Source organism: Dermacentor albipictus, chromosome 1, assembly GCF_038994185.2.
Source record: "Dermacentor albipictus isolate Rhodes 1998 colony chromosome 1, USDA_Dalb.pri_finalv2, whole genome shotgun sequence".
Classification (NCBI taxonomy): Eukaryota; Metazoa; Arthropoda; class Arachnida; order Ixodida; family Ixodidae; genus Dermacentor; species Dermacentor albipictus.
The window spans coordinates 429,025,885-429,043,812 of NC_091821.1; the positions used below are offsets into that span (position 1 = coordinate 429,025,885).

Genomic DNA, 17,928 nt, shown 5'->3' on the forward strand with positions numbered 1-17,928 from the left:
CGAATCGACCAATTCTGTGCACTCGTTCAGACTGGTCGCCTGATGAAGTAAGCTCCAACCTTTCAGCGCACAGTTTGATGACTTTTTGCTATGAACTTGTCCAATCTTCACCACACTCATCGCTGATGCCAAAAAAAAGTACATTTCATCTACGTAGTCTGTTTTCGGCGTCCTCGCACCTTGAAGCTATGGTTTTTAACTAGCGTGAAAATGACTGGATGCTGCCAGGTGTGTCTGTTCCAGAGGTTTTAAATAGGCTAAGGGTGGACTCGAGAGTGGCGACTCCCTAAAGGCACTTCACCTCAACATCTCTGGCGTCCTGCTTCTCTTTTATCCCCTTAAGTTCAACCAAAATTGCAGTTTGGCCTGCTTCTATCCTGCGTACAATGTATAACACAGAATCTTCAGGTTCAGGATCAAGTTCGACATCCCCCGACAGCATCAATCGTAACGAGACACAGAAATAAGCATGAAGTCGCACAAAGCAGCACAGTGCGCGATTGAAACAGTCATAGAGCTCAATTTGGCACGACTATGCTATTAAAACTTATTTGGAACGACTCCGCACTTAAAGCGGCTGGTAATGTCCAGGTAACTAACCTGTAACAACAGAAGGGGTGAGCGTCCCATTGCCGTAGCGGCGTCATGCCATGTGATCATGTAACCTTTGAAATATAGCTTTAATAGTTTCATTGTTATCACCATTTGCCCCAACATTGTTCTCGCTCTATGCTGCCCGCTTTTCAGCCACCCCTCATTGTAGTTACACGCTAATGTTTGGGATCATCATGATTATCATCATCGTCCGCTGTGGGTATGCACCAAGATGTTAGCAGGTTATGAAGAAAAAAAGGACGGACAACTCCGCTTGGGCCTCAAGCCGGTTTTACGCATCTTTCCCCGATCTTGTAAGAACAGGGCGCAGAGAAGGCCACCAGCCACGACGATGCAAACCGTCGAAGGCCACGACCCATTCTTGAAGCCATTGAAGCCATCCTTGAATGAGTTCGTCAAATCGGCCCATTCCACGAGAACACAGTGTGTGTCAGCCTGCCTGACATGGAATTCGGCACGCAGGACGATGGCCGCAAGCCGACGGAGCTCAACTTCCAGTGCGCACAGGACCAAGCGGCCCACGCACCGAGTGTGCTGCTGCAGGTGCCACTGCCGACGAGCTCCGCTGACTTGCCGCACCACCTCCTTCCTGCTGTTCCAGAGGCTGCTGCAACATCATCCGGCGAACACCACCAGCAGCAGCAAACACACGCCCAGCATTGTCAGTCCTTGTTTAAAGATATGGACGCGTGGGCTGATACAATCTGGCCCCGCGAACAGACGGGCTCCTCACACACGACTCAAGTCCTGTGGTCCCGAGTCGAGCCGATCGAACCTTACTTGGGCAAGCCTCGACCGCCGTCTCCTAGCCGCCTGCGGACTTCGTTGACGACGTGTGTCGCGACGGCGAAAACGGTCTGCCTCGCTTTCGTGGTGCTGGCCATGGTCGCCCTGTCCGTTTCTATACTCTCCATGATTGGTGACCTACCCGCCGCGACGCCTCGCAGCACAGAAGTCGGGGCCGAAGACTTCCCACTTCCCACCGCGATTTTTACTGACGAGGCGGGTTTTCCTGTTAATCCCGAATCATCGCCCCCCGTTGTGGAAGAGTCGACCAGCGAGGCCCAAACCGACGCAACCTTCTATCCCGTAGTAAGAACCTATTCGAGGGTTGACGTCCAGCCGAGGTTCCATGAGGGGCGCGCCGTGTGTCGTCGTTGCGATGCGCGCATAGCGGTCGAAACTGTCGACCTGGAAAAAAGGCGCCATGACGTAACAACGACCGAGTACGCCCACGGCGCTGGTCAGGATGAAGCCACGCAAAGTGCGGAAAGGGCCGCGCCAAACGGGCGTGACAGTCGAACTCTTCTACCTCTGAGGAAGCGTGGAATGAATTGATCGCTTGTGAGACCGTGCCGGCAATCTTATCTTGCTCAGACTGATTCACAGGCTCCACAGCATTCTTATGGATGCAGTTCGACTTCTTTCCTCAAGTGTAATAGCGTTGGCAGTGCACAGTGCGCTCATCAGCTCATGATTAAACCTTTGTTCAGGTTGTCATCTGTTTATGTGCACTTTCTTTATTCCATCTTGAGGACGCCCTCTTTGGTGCTGGTGAAAATTGAGTAATGTGAATGTCATTAAAAGTAAAAACACTTCAGTCCTTTCAAAAGTCAAAGGTCCAGTACCATTGTTGTGCACCATAATTCATTCGTGTCTTGAAGCACGTCTAGCATGTCTGCGCTATAGGAGTGGCTTCACCACATATTTTATCCCAAAGTACGCATATCAGTGGCTGCATGCACAAACAGATGACGACTTCCTTACTTCGCTTATACACTTTGCAGCTTTCTTTAACGTATGGACACTTTTTCTGGCAGAGAAGCAAACCAAAGGATACCGATCTGTGCTTGCTACGAGTAAGCCAATTTTGTCGCCTTCTGCCTTCAGCTGCTATATTTAAAGAGCCGACGGCCATTGATGAATCGTGTACGGCCTTTTGTTCATATAATGACTCGCCTGCAAATACTTACTATCGCAGCTGCACGTGCTTGACTTTCAGAAAGTGCTATAGGCTATCGAACGCGATTTGTCCTCCCTCTCGATCCCAAACATTACATGGTCAGTCCGAAGCGGATCGCACATCGGATCTTACCAGAGAAGTTTAGTCAATTTGTTAATGGTGACATGGGGTATAACCAAACGGCATAAAGTCGTCCAGAGCCATGGTTGAGGAACAATCTCTGTAGAAATACGAATCAACAGCAACGAACGCCAGATTGACAATTGCATGGAAAACACACTAAAGAGAAAAAAAATATCCGAGCTGCATTGGTAAATCATCTTTCATCAGCGCCAAAAAAAATCCACCTCTAGGAGAGGCTTGATAAGCCAGAAAGGACGCAGAAACGAAAGACAACGGGCCACGCCGGCTTGGAGCTGTCGCACCTGCTCGTCATGACGTCACGGGGTTTTGACGACGTCTGCTCACGCCTATAGTTAACGTTTCAGCGGTAAATGTGCATTACACTGTATTATGAAGAGCGCCGAGTAAACAAATGAGCAAGTTTCGAGATGTTTGACTGAGCTACAGTGACCCAAACACAAGCGAATATATTGAAATCAATGACGTCACACTGACGTAACGTCGCTGGGGTTTCGGCGCGAAATTGAAAAGAAAATGAAATTTTGCTCTTCGTTTTCTCTTACTAATCAACATATTACAGCGAATTCGGTTAACGAGTCTTGAAGGAACACTCAAATGACCTAGTGTTTCTAGTGTCCCTCTAAGCTACGTTACTTCCTGTCGATTATAGAAAATTACATTGTGGCAGTTGGGCTGGCTTACTCCTCGTCGATTGAAATCATGGTGAAACGAGTCAACGCAACTGTTGCTATCATATGGCGCCTTTTTCTTTGCTGCTTTAAGTTTGGTGATGAGGGAAATCAGTGCAACAAACAAGACCCACAACAGAAGGGGAGACGAAGATGCGTCTCCCTTCATGTTGTGTGTGCGCCTTTTGTTGAGCTAATTCCCCTCAGCGGTTACGCAATACCAATGAGCTCAACGGTTAGTTGCATCTTAGTTGCAGGCTACGTTTTGCAAAACATTTTTATTCTTGTAGGCGCTGTACAGTGGGGATGAATTTCAACCCCAGTCACGCACAGATGAAGAACACAGCAGCAAAACTGTGAATGTCGAAATTAATTCTTTTTATTGGACGAATCTGTGCCTGCAAAAGCGACATCGGTAGAGGCGCGCACAGTCGGGAATCGTCGAAAATCTTATTATCGGGTCAAGCGCGTCGGCTTTTATACAACACCTGTCGAAGGTTCCAACGTAATCGCCGGCGTCCGCGTGCTTTCCAGAGAGTACTACACAATTCGTGTGACGCATGCAAACTGATTATACAAATTTCTGCGAGAACATTTAGAACAGATATAATAAACCATAACATTCGAGCAAGTTTCAAATCATGCTGGCTCGTTTTGCGCTCAGCGATAACTTGAAGTTGTTAGCGGGTGAAATGCACTCCCCGAAAAAATTATGAATACGTAAGTGCACGTGTCCTTATAAAAATAAAGGGGGGGGTGTATGTAGTGATGAGCCTGTCATGATCTGTACACGGCTACATCGTTGAAGATCTATTTTGTGGCCACCTTTATAAGCCGAATCTCCTGCATTAGGATTAATAATCCGAGTCTTGTGGACCGTGAGCCCCAGTGGACAACGTCGAATATCGGCTATGCATCACGCTGTCCGCCAACGCACATCGTTTTGACGTCTTCATCGCAATTAAATTCAATGACTCAAAGCCATGTTCGACAAGTTTTACAGGGCTAACGTAGCATCAAAGAGATGGGCGCGAAACACCCTGCATATATTCCCTCAATGCATACGGAAACAAAAAGAGCGAAAGAAATGGGAGAGAGAAACGAGTGTTCTTCTTTGTTCCCACGAAGTCGTAGGCCAAAGATCAACAAAATATGAGCGCCTCGGTTTCCCTTCTCTCTTCGTTGATTCATACCTAAAATCTCGGGTAGTACCCAGTGGTCTTAATGCCACTAGGTAGCATGCGAGGCTTTATTAGCTGCTTTATTAGTGACACCAGCGGGCAAGAAAAGGGGTGTTCCACATCCTACCACTATGGCGCTGAGTGGCACTCCCAGGACAATATCTAATAAACCATAAATACCGAAAAATCTGGCCGGATTGATAGCTGTCGCCGTCGCACAAATTGGTAGTGCAACGCACGCGTGATGCGGAGGTCGCGGGTTCGGTACCCACAGGCGCCAAGTCATCTTATCGCCCACTTTCATTTCCCCTTTCATCATTTTCTACATTTCAATTATAACCACAGCTAATTTCCCCGATGCTTTCCTCGGCTGTTCTGTCTGCTGGCTTTGTGTGTGTGCGCGTGTGTGTTACATATTTCCATAAGTGCACGTTTATTGTTTTTCCTAACAGTTCTCATTAAATGCCCATGTCGCCTTCACCCGCCGCGGTGGCTTAGCCGATTTAGGGTGTTGCGCTGCTAAGCACTAGGTCGCGGTATCAATTCCAAGTCACGGCGGCCTCATTTTGATGAAGTCTATATACGAAAACGCGCATGTCCCGTGCATTGGTGGCACATGAAGATCTCCCGGTGGTCAAAATTATACCGAAGTACCCTGCTGCGGTGCGCCCCCCATAATGAAATAGCAGTTTCGACATGTAAAACCCCACAATTCAATTCAATTCCACGTTGTATTCTTTTCTTTCGTCTTATACCTCTTCTAGTCTGCCCTGTTGATATTTCACGCAGATCCAACGCACATGCTGGAATCAATGTGAAGCGAAGCATTGTTTATTGGTAATGCCTATCTGATGTTAAAGACCGATTTGGTTTGGTTCGGTTTGATTAGATTTCTGCAGGAATCGTACGCCGACATGCCCGTTCAGTAGGATTGCCCATGATCGGGCACTAACCCACTGACACATACTAAAAGGTTAAATGAAAGGAAATAAAGCAAGTTAACTTATCTGTTTAATATAATTCATCATTGCATTAACAGGTCTGTGTGCTTCAGAGATTCATGCGAGCAGATATTATATGTTGAGGTTTATGTAGGGATGTATGTTCTCTTACGCAGAACAAAAGTGGGCATACTTGGTCAGCATACAAGGGTTGTATAGGCGCATTTCCTAGTAATTTCTTTCGGCGCCTAGGAGCACCTAATGACACTTAGCGTCCCAAGTTGGCAGTAAACGGCAAGAGACTGACAAACGCGAAAATGGGCAAGCGATTCAAAGAAAGCTGAAAAACTTAGTGCCCCTGGGATGCGGCTATGAAAAGTTCAGTGCTGCAGACCAGCTCTGGGCCGTCCGGCAAGCCGAACATGCCGCCCGAGTGCAAGGACTTCGAGCCGCCACCTGAGGCCACCACAGTAAGAACTGCCGGACTATTCTTCAATAAAGTTTCTTCTTCTTCCTCCTCCTCTGCAGACAGTCGAGGCAGGGCGTTAGGAACCTCGAGCCTCTGGAAACGCTGCCAGTAGAAATTATAACACGAGAAGGGCACCCCATTCGGAGGGTGAACTCCATCAAAATTTTAGGACTTCTAATCAACGCCAAAGGCTGTAATGTAGAAGCTCTAAACAAGCTGGGTGCGCAGGCGAAAAACATATTAAGACTCATAACTAGAATCGCAAGCAAAAGGGGGGACTCAAGGAGATAACCTACTCAGGGTCTTCCAAGCTTTCTTCATCAGTCACATTACTTACACGGCACCATACCTCAAATGGAGCAAAATTGAAAAGAACAAACTCGACACGCTCATCAGGTCCGGCATCAAAAGAATACTTGGTATTCCGCAATCCACTAGCAAAGTAAAACTACTTCAACTCGGAATTCGCAATACCACAGACGAATTATTTGAAGCGCAGTTTATTGCACAGATCTCCAGGCTTTCGACAACTAAGCCGGGAATCAAAATTCTCGATGAAGCTGGTCAACTCTCTATACAGGCACCGCTCGACAGACACCCCCTGTCTAAATTAGCCCGTGAAGGTATAATGGTTGAGCCCGTGCCGAGGAACATCCACCCAATATATAACGAAGGTCGCAGAAGAGCGCGGGCTAGAACCATCCTTCGACGAATCGATCCTTACGGGGCAGATGCATTCTTCGTCGACACCGCTAGATATGGCAGCGAAGACAGGTTTGCAATCACGGTCGTTGACAAGCGTGGAACACTTAGCAGGGCCGCATCAATTTACGCTAAACACGCGTACGAGGCGGAGGAAACCGCGACAGCCTTGGCTCTTCAAGCCGCAAAAGGCCCGGCGACCGTTTTCTCCGACTCGCGCACGGCGGTCAGGGCTTTCTCGTCCGCTCTAGTTTGTAAACACGCAGCCGACATCGTCAACAGATCATTTCGTATTACTACGCGAGAAGTCACTGGAGGCCATACATTAGCGTGGTTCCCGGCGTACATGAGCGATGTAACTAGCCAAGCGGGTTGCAACCCTAACGAGCGGGCCAACTGCCTGGCGCGTGAATTCACGAGCCGCGCCCGAGCTAATGGTCCGGCTCTCCCGCAGGATTGCCCCTTCAAAGATAATCTTACGACCTTTCATGAAATTACATCACATTACAGACACAGCAGGAGTAAATTCCCTCCCCCCAGCCCGAAACTGAACAGGGCTCAGGCTGTTACTTTCAGGCTTTTACAGACGAGATCCTACCTCACCCCGAGAGCGCTGAGTTGGATAGACCCGAACTTCCCGCAATCGTGCTCCAAATACGGTCACGCGTGCTGCTCCTTAAATCACATGCTCTGGCTGTGCCCGTACAACGCGGGCTCCCACTTCCATAACAAGTCCAAGTGGGACGCCTTGCTGAAGAGCTCGGATTTCACAAACCAACTACAGGCCGTCCAGAGGGCCCGCGACGTCGCGGAGAGTCACCACCTCCCTGTCCCGTCGTGAGCGGAGCCACCAACTTGATCGGGGAGCCTTTGGCCCCCCCAATCGAGTTCCACAGGACATACTAATAAATTTCTTGTCACTCGTCGTCCTAGTGCCCCTTGGTTCCTACTCCTGTAAGGTTCAGAACCAGACAGTGTTTGATAATGGTTCGTTTACATCAAGTCAAGCATGGGCTTAAAATTGAAATGCATTTCTGAATACGGGGGGTAGTGTCCCAAGTCGGCAGTAAACGGCCAGAAATTCACAAATGGTAAAGTGGGGGAAATGTTCAAAGAAGGCAAAAAACTTACTGCCTCTTGGTTCCTGCTCCGGTAAGGCTCAGAACCAGAGAGCGTTTGATAATGGTTAGCATAACGACCACCGCACCTTATATTCCGGAAATCATGCTATAATTTCCGCATATCAGCACAACCCCTCACGCCCTCCCAACGTGAGACTCGGACACAGAGTAAAAGCTCACGATTTGCATGGCATAACTTTCGGTGAAGATTTGCGACCATATATGGCGTAATGTGTTATGTATGCGCTGTGGTTTGTGCAATCTATGACCGCGTTATCAGCCATAATAGTTGCATGGCTGCAGCTTTAGGGAAGCCTACCTTAGAAAACATGACGGCAGGGTTCGGGTGTCAGTGCTAGGCAAGCTTATATATTAAACAGCGAGAATCTGGCTCCAGTCGCTTGGAAAAGACAGAACATGATGAACACTATAACAAGGCTTCTGTATAGTCGCATACAATATCCCGTTCACAATTCTTATTCGTCCTGCATGGTGTGATTGCTGGTCGTAATGCACTGGTCCCGTGGTGCGATTCGGAGGCGATGAAGAAGAAGAACACACGCTATAGTGGTTACTCGCCAGCTCACATCGGGGCAGCAATGCCAGCTCACGATGGCGCTTACTCGGCAAATTGTTCGAACACCGTTTACCAGACAGCCTTGGAGTATATCCCGATGGTGGAGCAAGATCGCACGACGCCGAGGCCGCTTCAGCACTGGAGAACGTACCAGGGCAACGCCGGAACGGCGTGTCCTGCAGGATCGAAAAGTCTGGAGATCCGCGGTCATTGGCATACGTCAAAAGCCACGCCAAATCCGACAAATCCGACAAATCCATCGGAGCGAGCGGCGACGCCAGCGGCTGCAAGCACTGCCGTTGGCGTCGCCAAGGAGATGGACCTGTGGGACGACCACTCGTGGCAGCGCTGCCTGATCGTCTACGTAGTCCTGCTGACCGCCGTAACGCTGGCGCTGATTGTCCTCTTCACGAGCTCCGCGCCGAGGCACCAGACGTTGGAGGAGACAGCAAGACGGGCGGCCACCAGGATCAGTCCCCAGGCCAGGATGACGGCCTCGAACGCGTCGGGTCGGCTGCCGGATACGATGGCTGACAAAACTAGTCGCGCTGCCCGGGTACCGACTGTAGACGCAACCTTGGTAGACCATGGAGGTTACGATGCGGAGGAAGACACCGTTACCGAAAACAAGAGCTCGGCAGCTTGACATAAAACCTGGCTCAACGTGTTGCTTCGTTTTATTTACTTTCGTTTTCGTCACGCTCTTTGTTTCGAATCTGCTTTTTTTTTCATCATTTACTTGTCTTTTGTCATTTGTGCAGCACATTCAATTCATGTGCATGCAATGTGCGGACTGACGTCATGCAGAGCATTGTACCCTAAGCCTCTCCCGGAAGCATTTCATGTATCTGTTTTGTAGTCATCCCACGTGCAAGAACAAGAGCAGTCGGTGTTCGAGAGTGTCGCTAGCGAGCCGTCGATTCGGCCGTGCTGGTGCCGCTCAGACTGCCGCGAGTCCCCTCGCTATATAAAGAGGAAATTTTCAGCAACTTCAGCAATTTTCAGCAAATTTTAGACAAGAAAACTGGGCTGTTTAGTTGTGAGCGTCACGATACATAATTTGTGGGGGCTAAAGTTAGAACGCTAATAATTACGCAGTACAAATGCATCCATTGAAGCTAATCAGAAATATGTCACTGACGACAGCTCGGGTGTAAGGTACGGCTGGCTTTCAGCCGCCATTTTCCAGGTAACGCAAAGTGATTGTGAACTAGTTCACCTAATGTGGACGTTTAGTGGGAAAATCGAGGACGTTTAATCCCTAGGTTACCCTGAAATGTCTAGTCATACTTTGATCCACACGTCCATTTGGCTCGCGTCTGACAATCTGCCGAAGACCATTCCAGGACATCTTAATGGCGATTTCAGTATGTTCTCGGGATGTAACAGGCTTCAGTTAAATGAACAGTAAGTTAAACAGTGTGCTACCATATGCAATTATATAAATGAAAGTTACATTCGCTCCTCTACTGCAATGGACGTTAGCTATACGTCGCAACGCGTTTGATCGCGTAGCCCATTGACGCCTGATTTCAAAGTTAAACGCACTAAGATTGGCTTCACTGACACTAACTTGGCTTCGGAACTTACTTTCTAATCACCGGCAATTTACAATCGTTAACAATCTTTCTGCGCCTCTTTCCTCTTCTGGCATGCCACAAGGTAGCGTTCTTGGGCAGCTACTATTCTTAAAATACATTAACGATCTTGCTAATAACTTGGCATCCTGAGCGCGAATATTCGCAGACGACTGCATTATTTACCGCCCTATAAGCAGCACCGATGACAACCTCATTCTTCAAACCGAGCTTCAGCTTACATCGAATTCGTGTAGCACTTGGGTAATGACTCTTAATTCTTCTAAATATAAAGTAATGTCCTTCACTCGTAAATTCTCAATCTCTACTTTTCACAGAGCACGTGTTGGTGGGCGAGTTGGTTATGCATGATTACAACGAAGACGCCAAATAAAACAACAAAGAGAGGAGACACAAGAACCGCGTAGGTGCACTATCAACTGAGCGTTTTATTTCTGGTGTACGCAGTGTGACGCCGCTCGTGGTTACACGCTACTTGGAGAATTATTCAAGGCAACATCTGTTATCTGTGCGATCTGTTGCTTCAATTGACGAATTGAAGTTCAGTGAAATAAAAAAACACACAAACGGAATGTCTGCGGGTTTTTGTTTTACTTCGCACCGAAGCAATACAGACGTACTTCCGCTTCGCCTGCTTGTTCACGGTCGTGCTGTCCTGTGCGCAGATTCCGAAACTATGCCATTTTCTACCGTGTTCCAGCGCCGTGATCATGCTGTGCGATCCGCTTGTTCTGCCTCAGTATTTGTGTAGCATTGTAATATACCGCTAGTCATGATCCTTACGCAAAGCGCGCAATATCGTACGTTACGCGACCGAGAGAATAGCACGCGCGCGACGCCATCCGCGGAAGTGCGTAGCGCCCCCCCCCCCCAAAAAAAAGGAGGAGAAAAAATTCGCCCCCACCCAAAAAAGGAGGAGAAAAAATTCAGGTGGGGCTGTGACGTATGCGCCACGCGATCCTCAAGGTCGGGTATGGGAGAAAGCAGGGAAAGAATTTCGCTTGCGTAGGCTAGACGGGGCGAATGGAGAGAGCGTCTTGCTTGGCTGTGAAGCCCGCCTGCTGAAATCATGGGTATGCGGCAATAACATATTTCTACCTCGGCTATTATGAGCCGATTTGAAAAATATTTGCGGCAGAATACTCCCTAGAGGACACGTAACAAATTCCAGCGTATAAACAAAATTTGCTTTGGGGCCTGGTGAGGGGCCCCTTGAAAAGTGTACGTGTTTTCTGTGAACAAATTTAGTTGCGAGTGACACTTTTCAGGTGCGCTGCTTCTTCCTAAAGTTCGGTGTCTTTCCCACCGTAAGACGTGTGAAGAAACTCGGGCCAGGAACAAGGCAGCGTGATGATCACAGCTATGAGGAGTAAGCCAAAGTCACGTGACACGTCATCAACGTGATAGTGCGGCTCTACTCGGGCCTGAATCTCAAGCCTCATACACGCTCTCAAGTGGCCGACCTCCTCCGTTGTCGTAGATGAGGTAGGGAAACGCGACCACGTTGCTGGGGCCGAGTGCGAGGCTGACGAAAGTGAGCTCGCTGCGCTTCCGCCACTGCTCCCGATCGTCGGGCGGCGGCATCGCGCAGGGCCCGGGTGACCAGCGTCCACGTCCCGACTGCCGGCGCTAATCGCAGGCCTCTTCACCACCTCTGTAGCACGGTGGGCAGCGGTTCGCAAAGGAGGGATGGTCGGTGCTTTCTAGATGTTATTGTTTCCCTAGTGAAATGGCGCAACCCACTATAGGGGATCGGCCATGAATTTGGCGGCGAAGAAGCTGTTATCAATTTTTTTTTCAATGAATTAAAGTTCAATGAAATTAGTATCTGGCAAATGGGATTTAAAGAGTCTACTGTTACAGCTCTGAATAATCCATTATCTAAGCACTGCATAAAAAAGCATTTTGTGAGCATAATAAGTATCAGGAAGAATTCCAGCATGCAATTCTTTTTTCTCTCACGCAGAAAGATGCAGAGGGCTTCACAGACGTTCCTAAGGCGGTGACTTAGTAAGGTAGCCCTAGAGGAAAGAACTACAGGAAGGGTCAAACTCAAGCCAAGCTTTTGGAAGGGTTCTTCTAAAAATCTTTTGCCTTCAATAGTAAAACGGCGGCATGTAAAAAAGGAGTCTCGCAGAGATTCACTTTCGTTGCATAAAGGGCATAAAGGCGACATAGCCAGACCAGACCTGTGGAGATAAAAGTCCAGTTCGGGAACGCGGCACCGTAGTCTCGTAATTGTTACTTACGTTTTTCTAGTAGAGCGCCCATTCGGTGTTCCCAGGAAAATTCAGATGCGCTAAATCAGATGTTGACAACAATGATCGCGCTAATTTATTTGTAGTATTATATTTTCTGAATCGCAAAGCAGTCATGAAATCTGACGTAGCTAAAATTGGGATTGTAGAACCATCATGGGATGCCACTACAAGAGCATCTGCACATTCGCTTGAGGCTAGACCTTGGTGGCGCGGCACCCACACTAAACGAACGAGACGGAAGTGTCTTGGGAGAAGCGAATAGAAAGTTTCTAATGAACGCGACAATTCGGAAGTGGTTAGTGAAGAACAGACAGACAATCGGTTAAGATCACGGCTGGTGACACACATGATGGTAATTTGCGTAAAGCTAAGACAACCGCCAATAATTCCGCCTGAAAGATAAGCGTGAAGTCACTGATGGTAGCCGAATGAAAAAAAAAATTAATGTAGATGAGTTGATACAATGTCCACACTTGCCTTTTCTTCACATACGGAAGCGTCAGTTGCTATAACGGTCTTAGTATCCAGGTGTGCAAGGTGATCTTCGAAGATGCTATCCAGATATTGATAGGGGGAATGCTTAGCATTGTGTTGAAAATTTTAATATTTGAATTGTAGTGACTGAAGAATAACTTAATAAGACCACCTCACATAGGTGAATATTAAATGGGTCCAAAAGTTTTTGTACGAAAACAACTCCAGGACAACGTGAGTGATACCATTGGTAGTTAAAAAAATGAGGCCGATTCATTAATGAAAACATATTGTGGTTTCCTCTGTGGTGATGCATATATCTTCAGAAAAGTTTGTACTGTTAGTATATGAAATCGCATGAGAAGAGAAGGCAGGCATGCTTATAGGTGCAAGATTTCATTAGCGACAAATTTAGGGAGTACAAGACATAAACGTAATGCCTCCCGTCATTATAGGATCACAGGCGGAATTTTGCATGCAGGTCAAACAGAAAACAAAACGCAGCCGAGCTCTATTATCGGGCGAACATACATGCAAAATATTATAATGATGCAATGCCGACGCTACCCTGATTTGGAGAGGTTAATGCCATCAAGCCACAATACTAGGCGGTTAATATAGGATTGTGGAGTTTGGTACCAAGCACGTAAATCTACCGATGATGCAAAAAGTGCTATCTCGTCGGCGTAAACGTACACACGTACATCCTCTAGCAAAGCTACAGTACTCAGCAAAACATTACACAGCAATGGTGATAAAACTGATCCTTGTGGTAGACCACTTGACTGTTGATACGTAGATCAAGGCAATTGATATAGAGAACAGAAAATACCATGCCGTTTAAAAATTCATAAACCCACGCGATAAATTACTTGCCAGGCCTGCATTCTGAAGCGCGTTTATTAGGCTTGCATGTTCTACACTGTCATGCGCCTCAGTGATATCCAAAGTGACTATGGTTGCATATGTTTTCTGACATCGAGATAGTTGAATACGACTTTCTAGGTCGACATGGGCGCACCAAACCGAGCACCCACGTATGAAGCCAAATTGGCATGGGCTCAATATCAAGTTGTGTATCAGCCTATTACCTATGCGGTCGTCTACGATACTTTCGATGGGTTTAACTAGATTAGATGTAAGAGATATTGACTTATGTTATACCAAATAGCTAAACTATCAATCGACGTAGACAGAGAAACATAGTGATGCGTTTCTTTTTTACGCTTGGTCAGTGGTCAGAATTGCATTCCCCTTGCATTGTCAGATAAGATACGGGATCGAGCAAGATCAAGCGTTACATATACGCCGGCTTTTTTCCACGAAGGTAGCTCGCGTATGTCTTAATTTCTCGGCTCTGACCAAATCGAGCGAGGTCTTTGAAAAAGTATGAGCGTGCGAATAGCCGAATCTTTCGAATAACGAAGCCAATATTGTCTTGTTCAATTCGATCTTCAATTGTATGGTCACTATTTGTAAATGCTAATATTTTTCGACCGAATATCTCAAACATGCGCGATAAAACATGAAAGTGGACCAAATGTGCGACAAATTTAATCCCGGCAGCCATAGTAGACAAAGAACGCGAGAAATTGCGTAGGGAAGCACGCTATAAATTGTTCAGTGAGTCAGAGTGTTCCGGCTAACCACCATCACGAAAATTGTCATTACAGCGTACATATATATACACAGCACAAATGCACGTTTCTGCCATTTCAGGCCAGTCCACGCGTGAAGGTTGTTCAACCTACACGCCGTCCTAACCCTCGGTGCTGTAAATGACCCTTTCCCTCCCGTCGCCGATCCCCATAGCTCCCATTCGAAAGACGCCCGTCGTACGCCGGCGCCCCAAACACGACTAGTTCAAAGGGACGCCGATCTTCGCCAGGCGTCGTCACCGGGACCGGAACTGCCGTGTCTCCTGCTTGTTCGCGATCGTCGTCTCTTTCCTCCGCGTCGTCGGTTCCGACGAGGGCGCTGGTGGTTGTGCCGCTCTCCGAGGCTGCACGACCACGTGGCTTGGGAGCTGGCGAAGCTAGTGCGGTGGCACGTCTGCCCCCAAGCGGCAGCAGCGGTATTCCAGTGGCTGCAGGTTCGAGTTCGCGCGTCTCGGAGGCCACGGACGGCTTCGTCGCCGCCAACGCCGTTGCCTCGTACGTACACGGCTCCATTTGCGGCGGCCCGGTCAACAGGCTGCGGTAGGCGTAGACGAGCAGCCAGGCGATTCCGAAGACCACGACGCACATGTAGACGCACACGCATGCCGCGGCGCCCTCGGGGTCGTCTTCCTCGTGGCCCCCGACCGCCTGGACGCCGCCGGTTGCGAGTCGCATGGAGGGCTGCCTCTCCTCGTGGGGAACGGGCGCAGCAGAAGCGGGGTTGGGGAGGCCCTCGGTTGTCGCAGCCACCGGCTTTCCGGCAAGCGGAGCTGAGAATCGTTAGAGGCGAAAGTGAAACTGCGCGAGATAACAAAGAATTGTCTTTTATAAATTTCTGCGCATACAAGGCTTCTCAAAGAACCGATTTCTGGGATCAAGCACCCCAGAAACTGCACAGTGAGGTACAATGCAGCGGAGGGAAACGGAATAATTTTGGTCACCGGGGTTCGTTTAACACACATTTAAATATACACGCACAAGCGTTCCTCTCATTCCATCCCCACAGGAATGCGACAGCCGCGGCCGGTGATCCCACCCGCCACCTCGTGCACAGCAGCAGGACGCCATAGCCACAGAGTCACCGTGGTGGATACGGTTTCTGAATCTGAACTGGTGAACGCGAAAGCTGCAGTTGAAGAGGTTAATAGGAGGTTAATAATTACAAAAGATCAGTGGAAGAAGTTTTATCCGTATTCAGACTCACGTGGGATAGGTTTAGTATTTATCTATCAACTTCCTACCAACGACTGTTTGCGATAATATGGGGACCCTGAAGAGAAAAGTTATCTGAGCTCTACTTGCGAATTTCTTTTCTATAGTATTAAAAATACTCACTCTTACCATGACACCACGCTTGATATAAGCCAGAAATTTATATAGAAAAGCTAGGCTACGCTGTACTCAAGAAGGTCCGAAGACAGAACTCAACAAGTCTCAAAAACTTTTACAGCGCCCCGACAGCCCGAACGCGAGATGATGCTCTTAAAAATTCGCGACGTCGCACTGAGGCACCCGCGCTGTTTCGGCTCGAAATTCAAAGTGTAAATGTCTGACCTTCATTTTTTTTCTCCTGGCAATCAATCTGTAACCGCAAAATTAATCATAAATATATGAGCGAATACGGTATCAGACTATTAGTCTCTCGCTTTAGTGTCGCTTTAGCGTATACTTAATGGGTGCAAAGCGAAGGTATGAGCGGTCGAGGACGGCGAAAAAACTCGATGAAATGAGGAAATTAGCGGGCGCTAGTTGGAAAAGGTTGGCGCAGACAGGGGTAATCAGAGATCGCAGGGTGAGGCCTTCGTCCTGCAGTGGGCATAGAACATTATTATTATTATTATTATTATTATTATTATTATTATTATTATTATTATTATTATTATTATTATTATTATTATTATTATTATTATTATTATTATTATTTATGACTTGTTCAGATCACACCACATAATTTACTCGTATCTTCATTCACTCGTACCTTCAACCCTAAACTTCTCTAAACTGGCCTGACCTTTCGCTGCGTCAAAAGTCATCTCACCTTAATCTTTTTCACGATATCTGTTACTGTAAGAACGATTTGAAGGACGTCCTCTTTTATCCACCTCATTATATCTGTTCAAGTACCGATCATCGCTTCAAGGTGGGTCTACCTTCTTGTCGCACAAAATTGTGTTACCACTCTTTTATTCCTAGAACAACCATCGCATGGAACCACCTTCCCTCTACAATCGAAACCATAGCTCATGACCAGCAGTTCAAGACCGCTTTACAAGATGCTTTGTAATATTTTGTTCTTAGATGCACATATTGCCATTTTTCCCACTCCTTTCTGTACTGCCTTTGGGCCCGGAATGCGTTTTTAATGAATGAATGAATGAATGAATGAATGTCCTTATTCCCGATTTCTCTGTGCTACCCTCAACGCCTAGATTTGTCGCTGCATTGCCACAGATATGTGTAATTGTCTGTAAATATCTTGCATTGTCCGCTAGTAACACTATACGTCGTCCGTATACATCAATCCGGGGACATTCTGTTGCACCATTTGTACATTACGCATGAAGGATAAATAAAACCCTAAATCACGCCTTTCCAGTGTTCTTTCTATGCCCTTAACATAAAGCGTAAACAACAATGGAGACAGAGGACATCATTGTTTCAGCCCTTGGTGAATTTCGACCATTTCATTACATTTTCAGCCTTCTCATGCAATTTGATTTTGGTTGTCTCCAAACATGTATAGCCTTCGGTAGCTCCACGAAATTGTCACTTATGCATTTATGCTTGAGAATATCCCATAACAATTCCCTGTCTACGCTTTCGTAGGCTCCGTTAATATCTAGAAATGCTATGCATAAAGGCGTATTCTGAGCTACTACTGAAATCTCTACGCACTCAGTTAGTACAAACATATCCTCTAGGCATCTGCGTAGTCCGAATCCATTCCCTAGTTCCCCTAGTCCATTTATTTTTCACGCACTTAGACAGTCCTCATTTTATGACTTGCACTGTCATTCTATGTATCACCGGCGTTACAGTAACTGGCCTGTACGACCTCGCAACGACACACAACTACTCGAAACGACGTTCATACGCAGCAGCATGCTTCGTATGGACGACGCATGCGTAAGCATATTGACATCACCTGGAGCATAAAACCATGTTTTCTAAATGAAGGCATTTTCTCCCACTCGTTACCGCTGCTGCTAGGCCTCGCTGTCTCCGCGTCGGCGAGAACGCACACTCACCTGTTTTCTCAAGAGTCTGGGGAAGTGCGCTGCTCCGATGAACGCTTCGAGTCGTGAACGCCGCTCGGCGTTGTTCCGGCGTCTCCGTCGTCCGAGGCACGTCATCATGCTGCCGCTTACTGTGGCGCCGGTTGTGGCTTGCTGCCGCCAATGTGGGAACCGAGGCGCGTCTCCCGGCCGCGTTCCGTCGTCCGGGCGGCTGCTCGTGCGTGAGGGCGGTGACAAACAGAGTGCTGGCGTGAGGATACTTGGGTCCATCGGGTTGCTTTCCCGCCCTGCCATTCTCAGGCACCGCCATCTTCTTCTAA

General features: G+C 47.7%; 2 protein-coding genes across 2 annotated transcripts in view; both read right to left on the reverse strand.

Moving 5' to 3' along the window:
• Positions 1-17,928, reverse strand: part of LOC135897556 (uncharacterized) — a 57,892-nt gene that overhangs the window by 11,829 nt on the left and 28,135 nt on the right. The window lies entirely within an intron of this gene.
• Positions 14,251-17,918, reverse strand: LOC135897606 (uncharacterized). The gene is made up of 2 exons (XM_065426287.1): positions 17,621-17,918; positions 14,251-15,142 (listed from the first exon to the last, which is right to left on the reverse strand). Exons 1-2 carry the CDS (start codon positions 17,916-17,918, stop codon positions 14,457-14,459), a joined length of 984 nt encoding a protein of 327 aa, XP_065282359.1. The 3' UTR covers positions 14,251-14,456.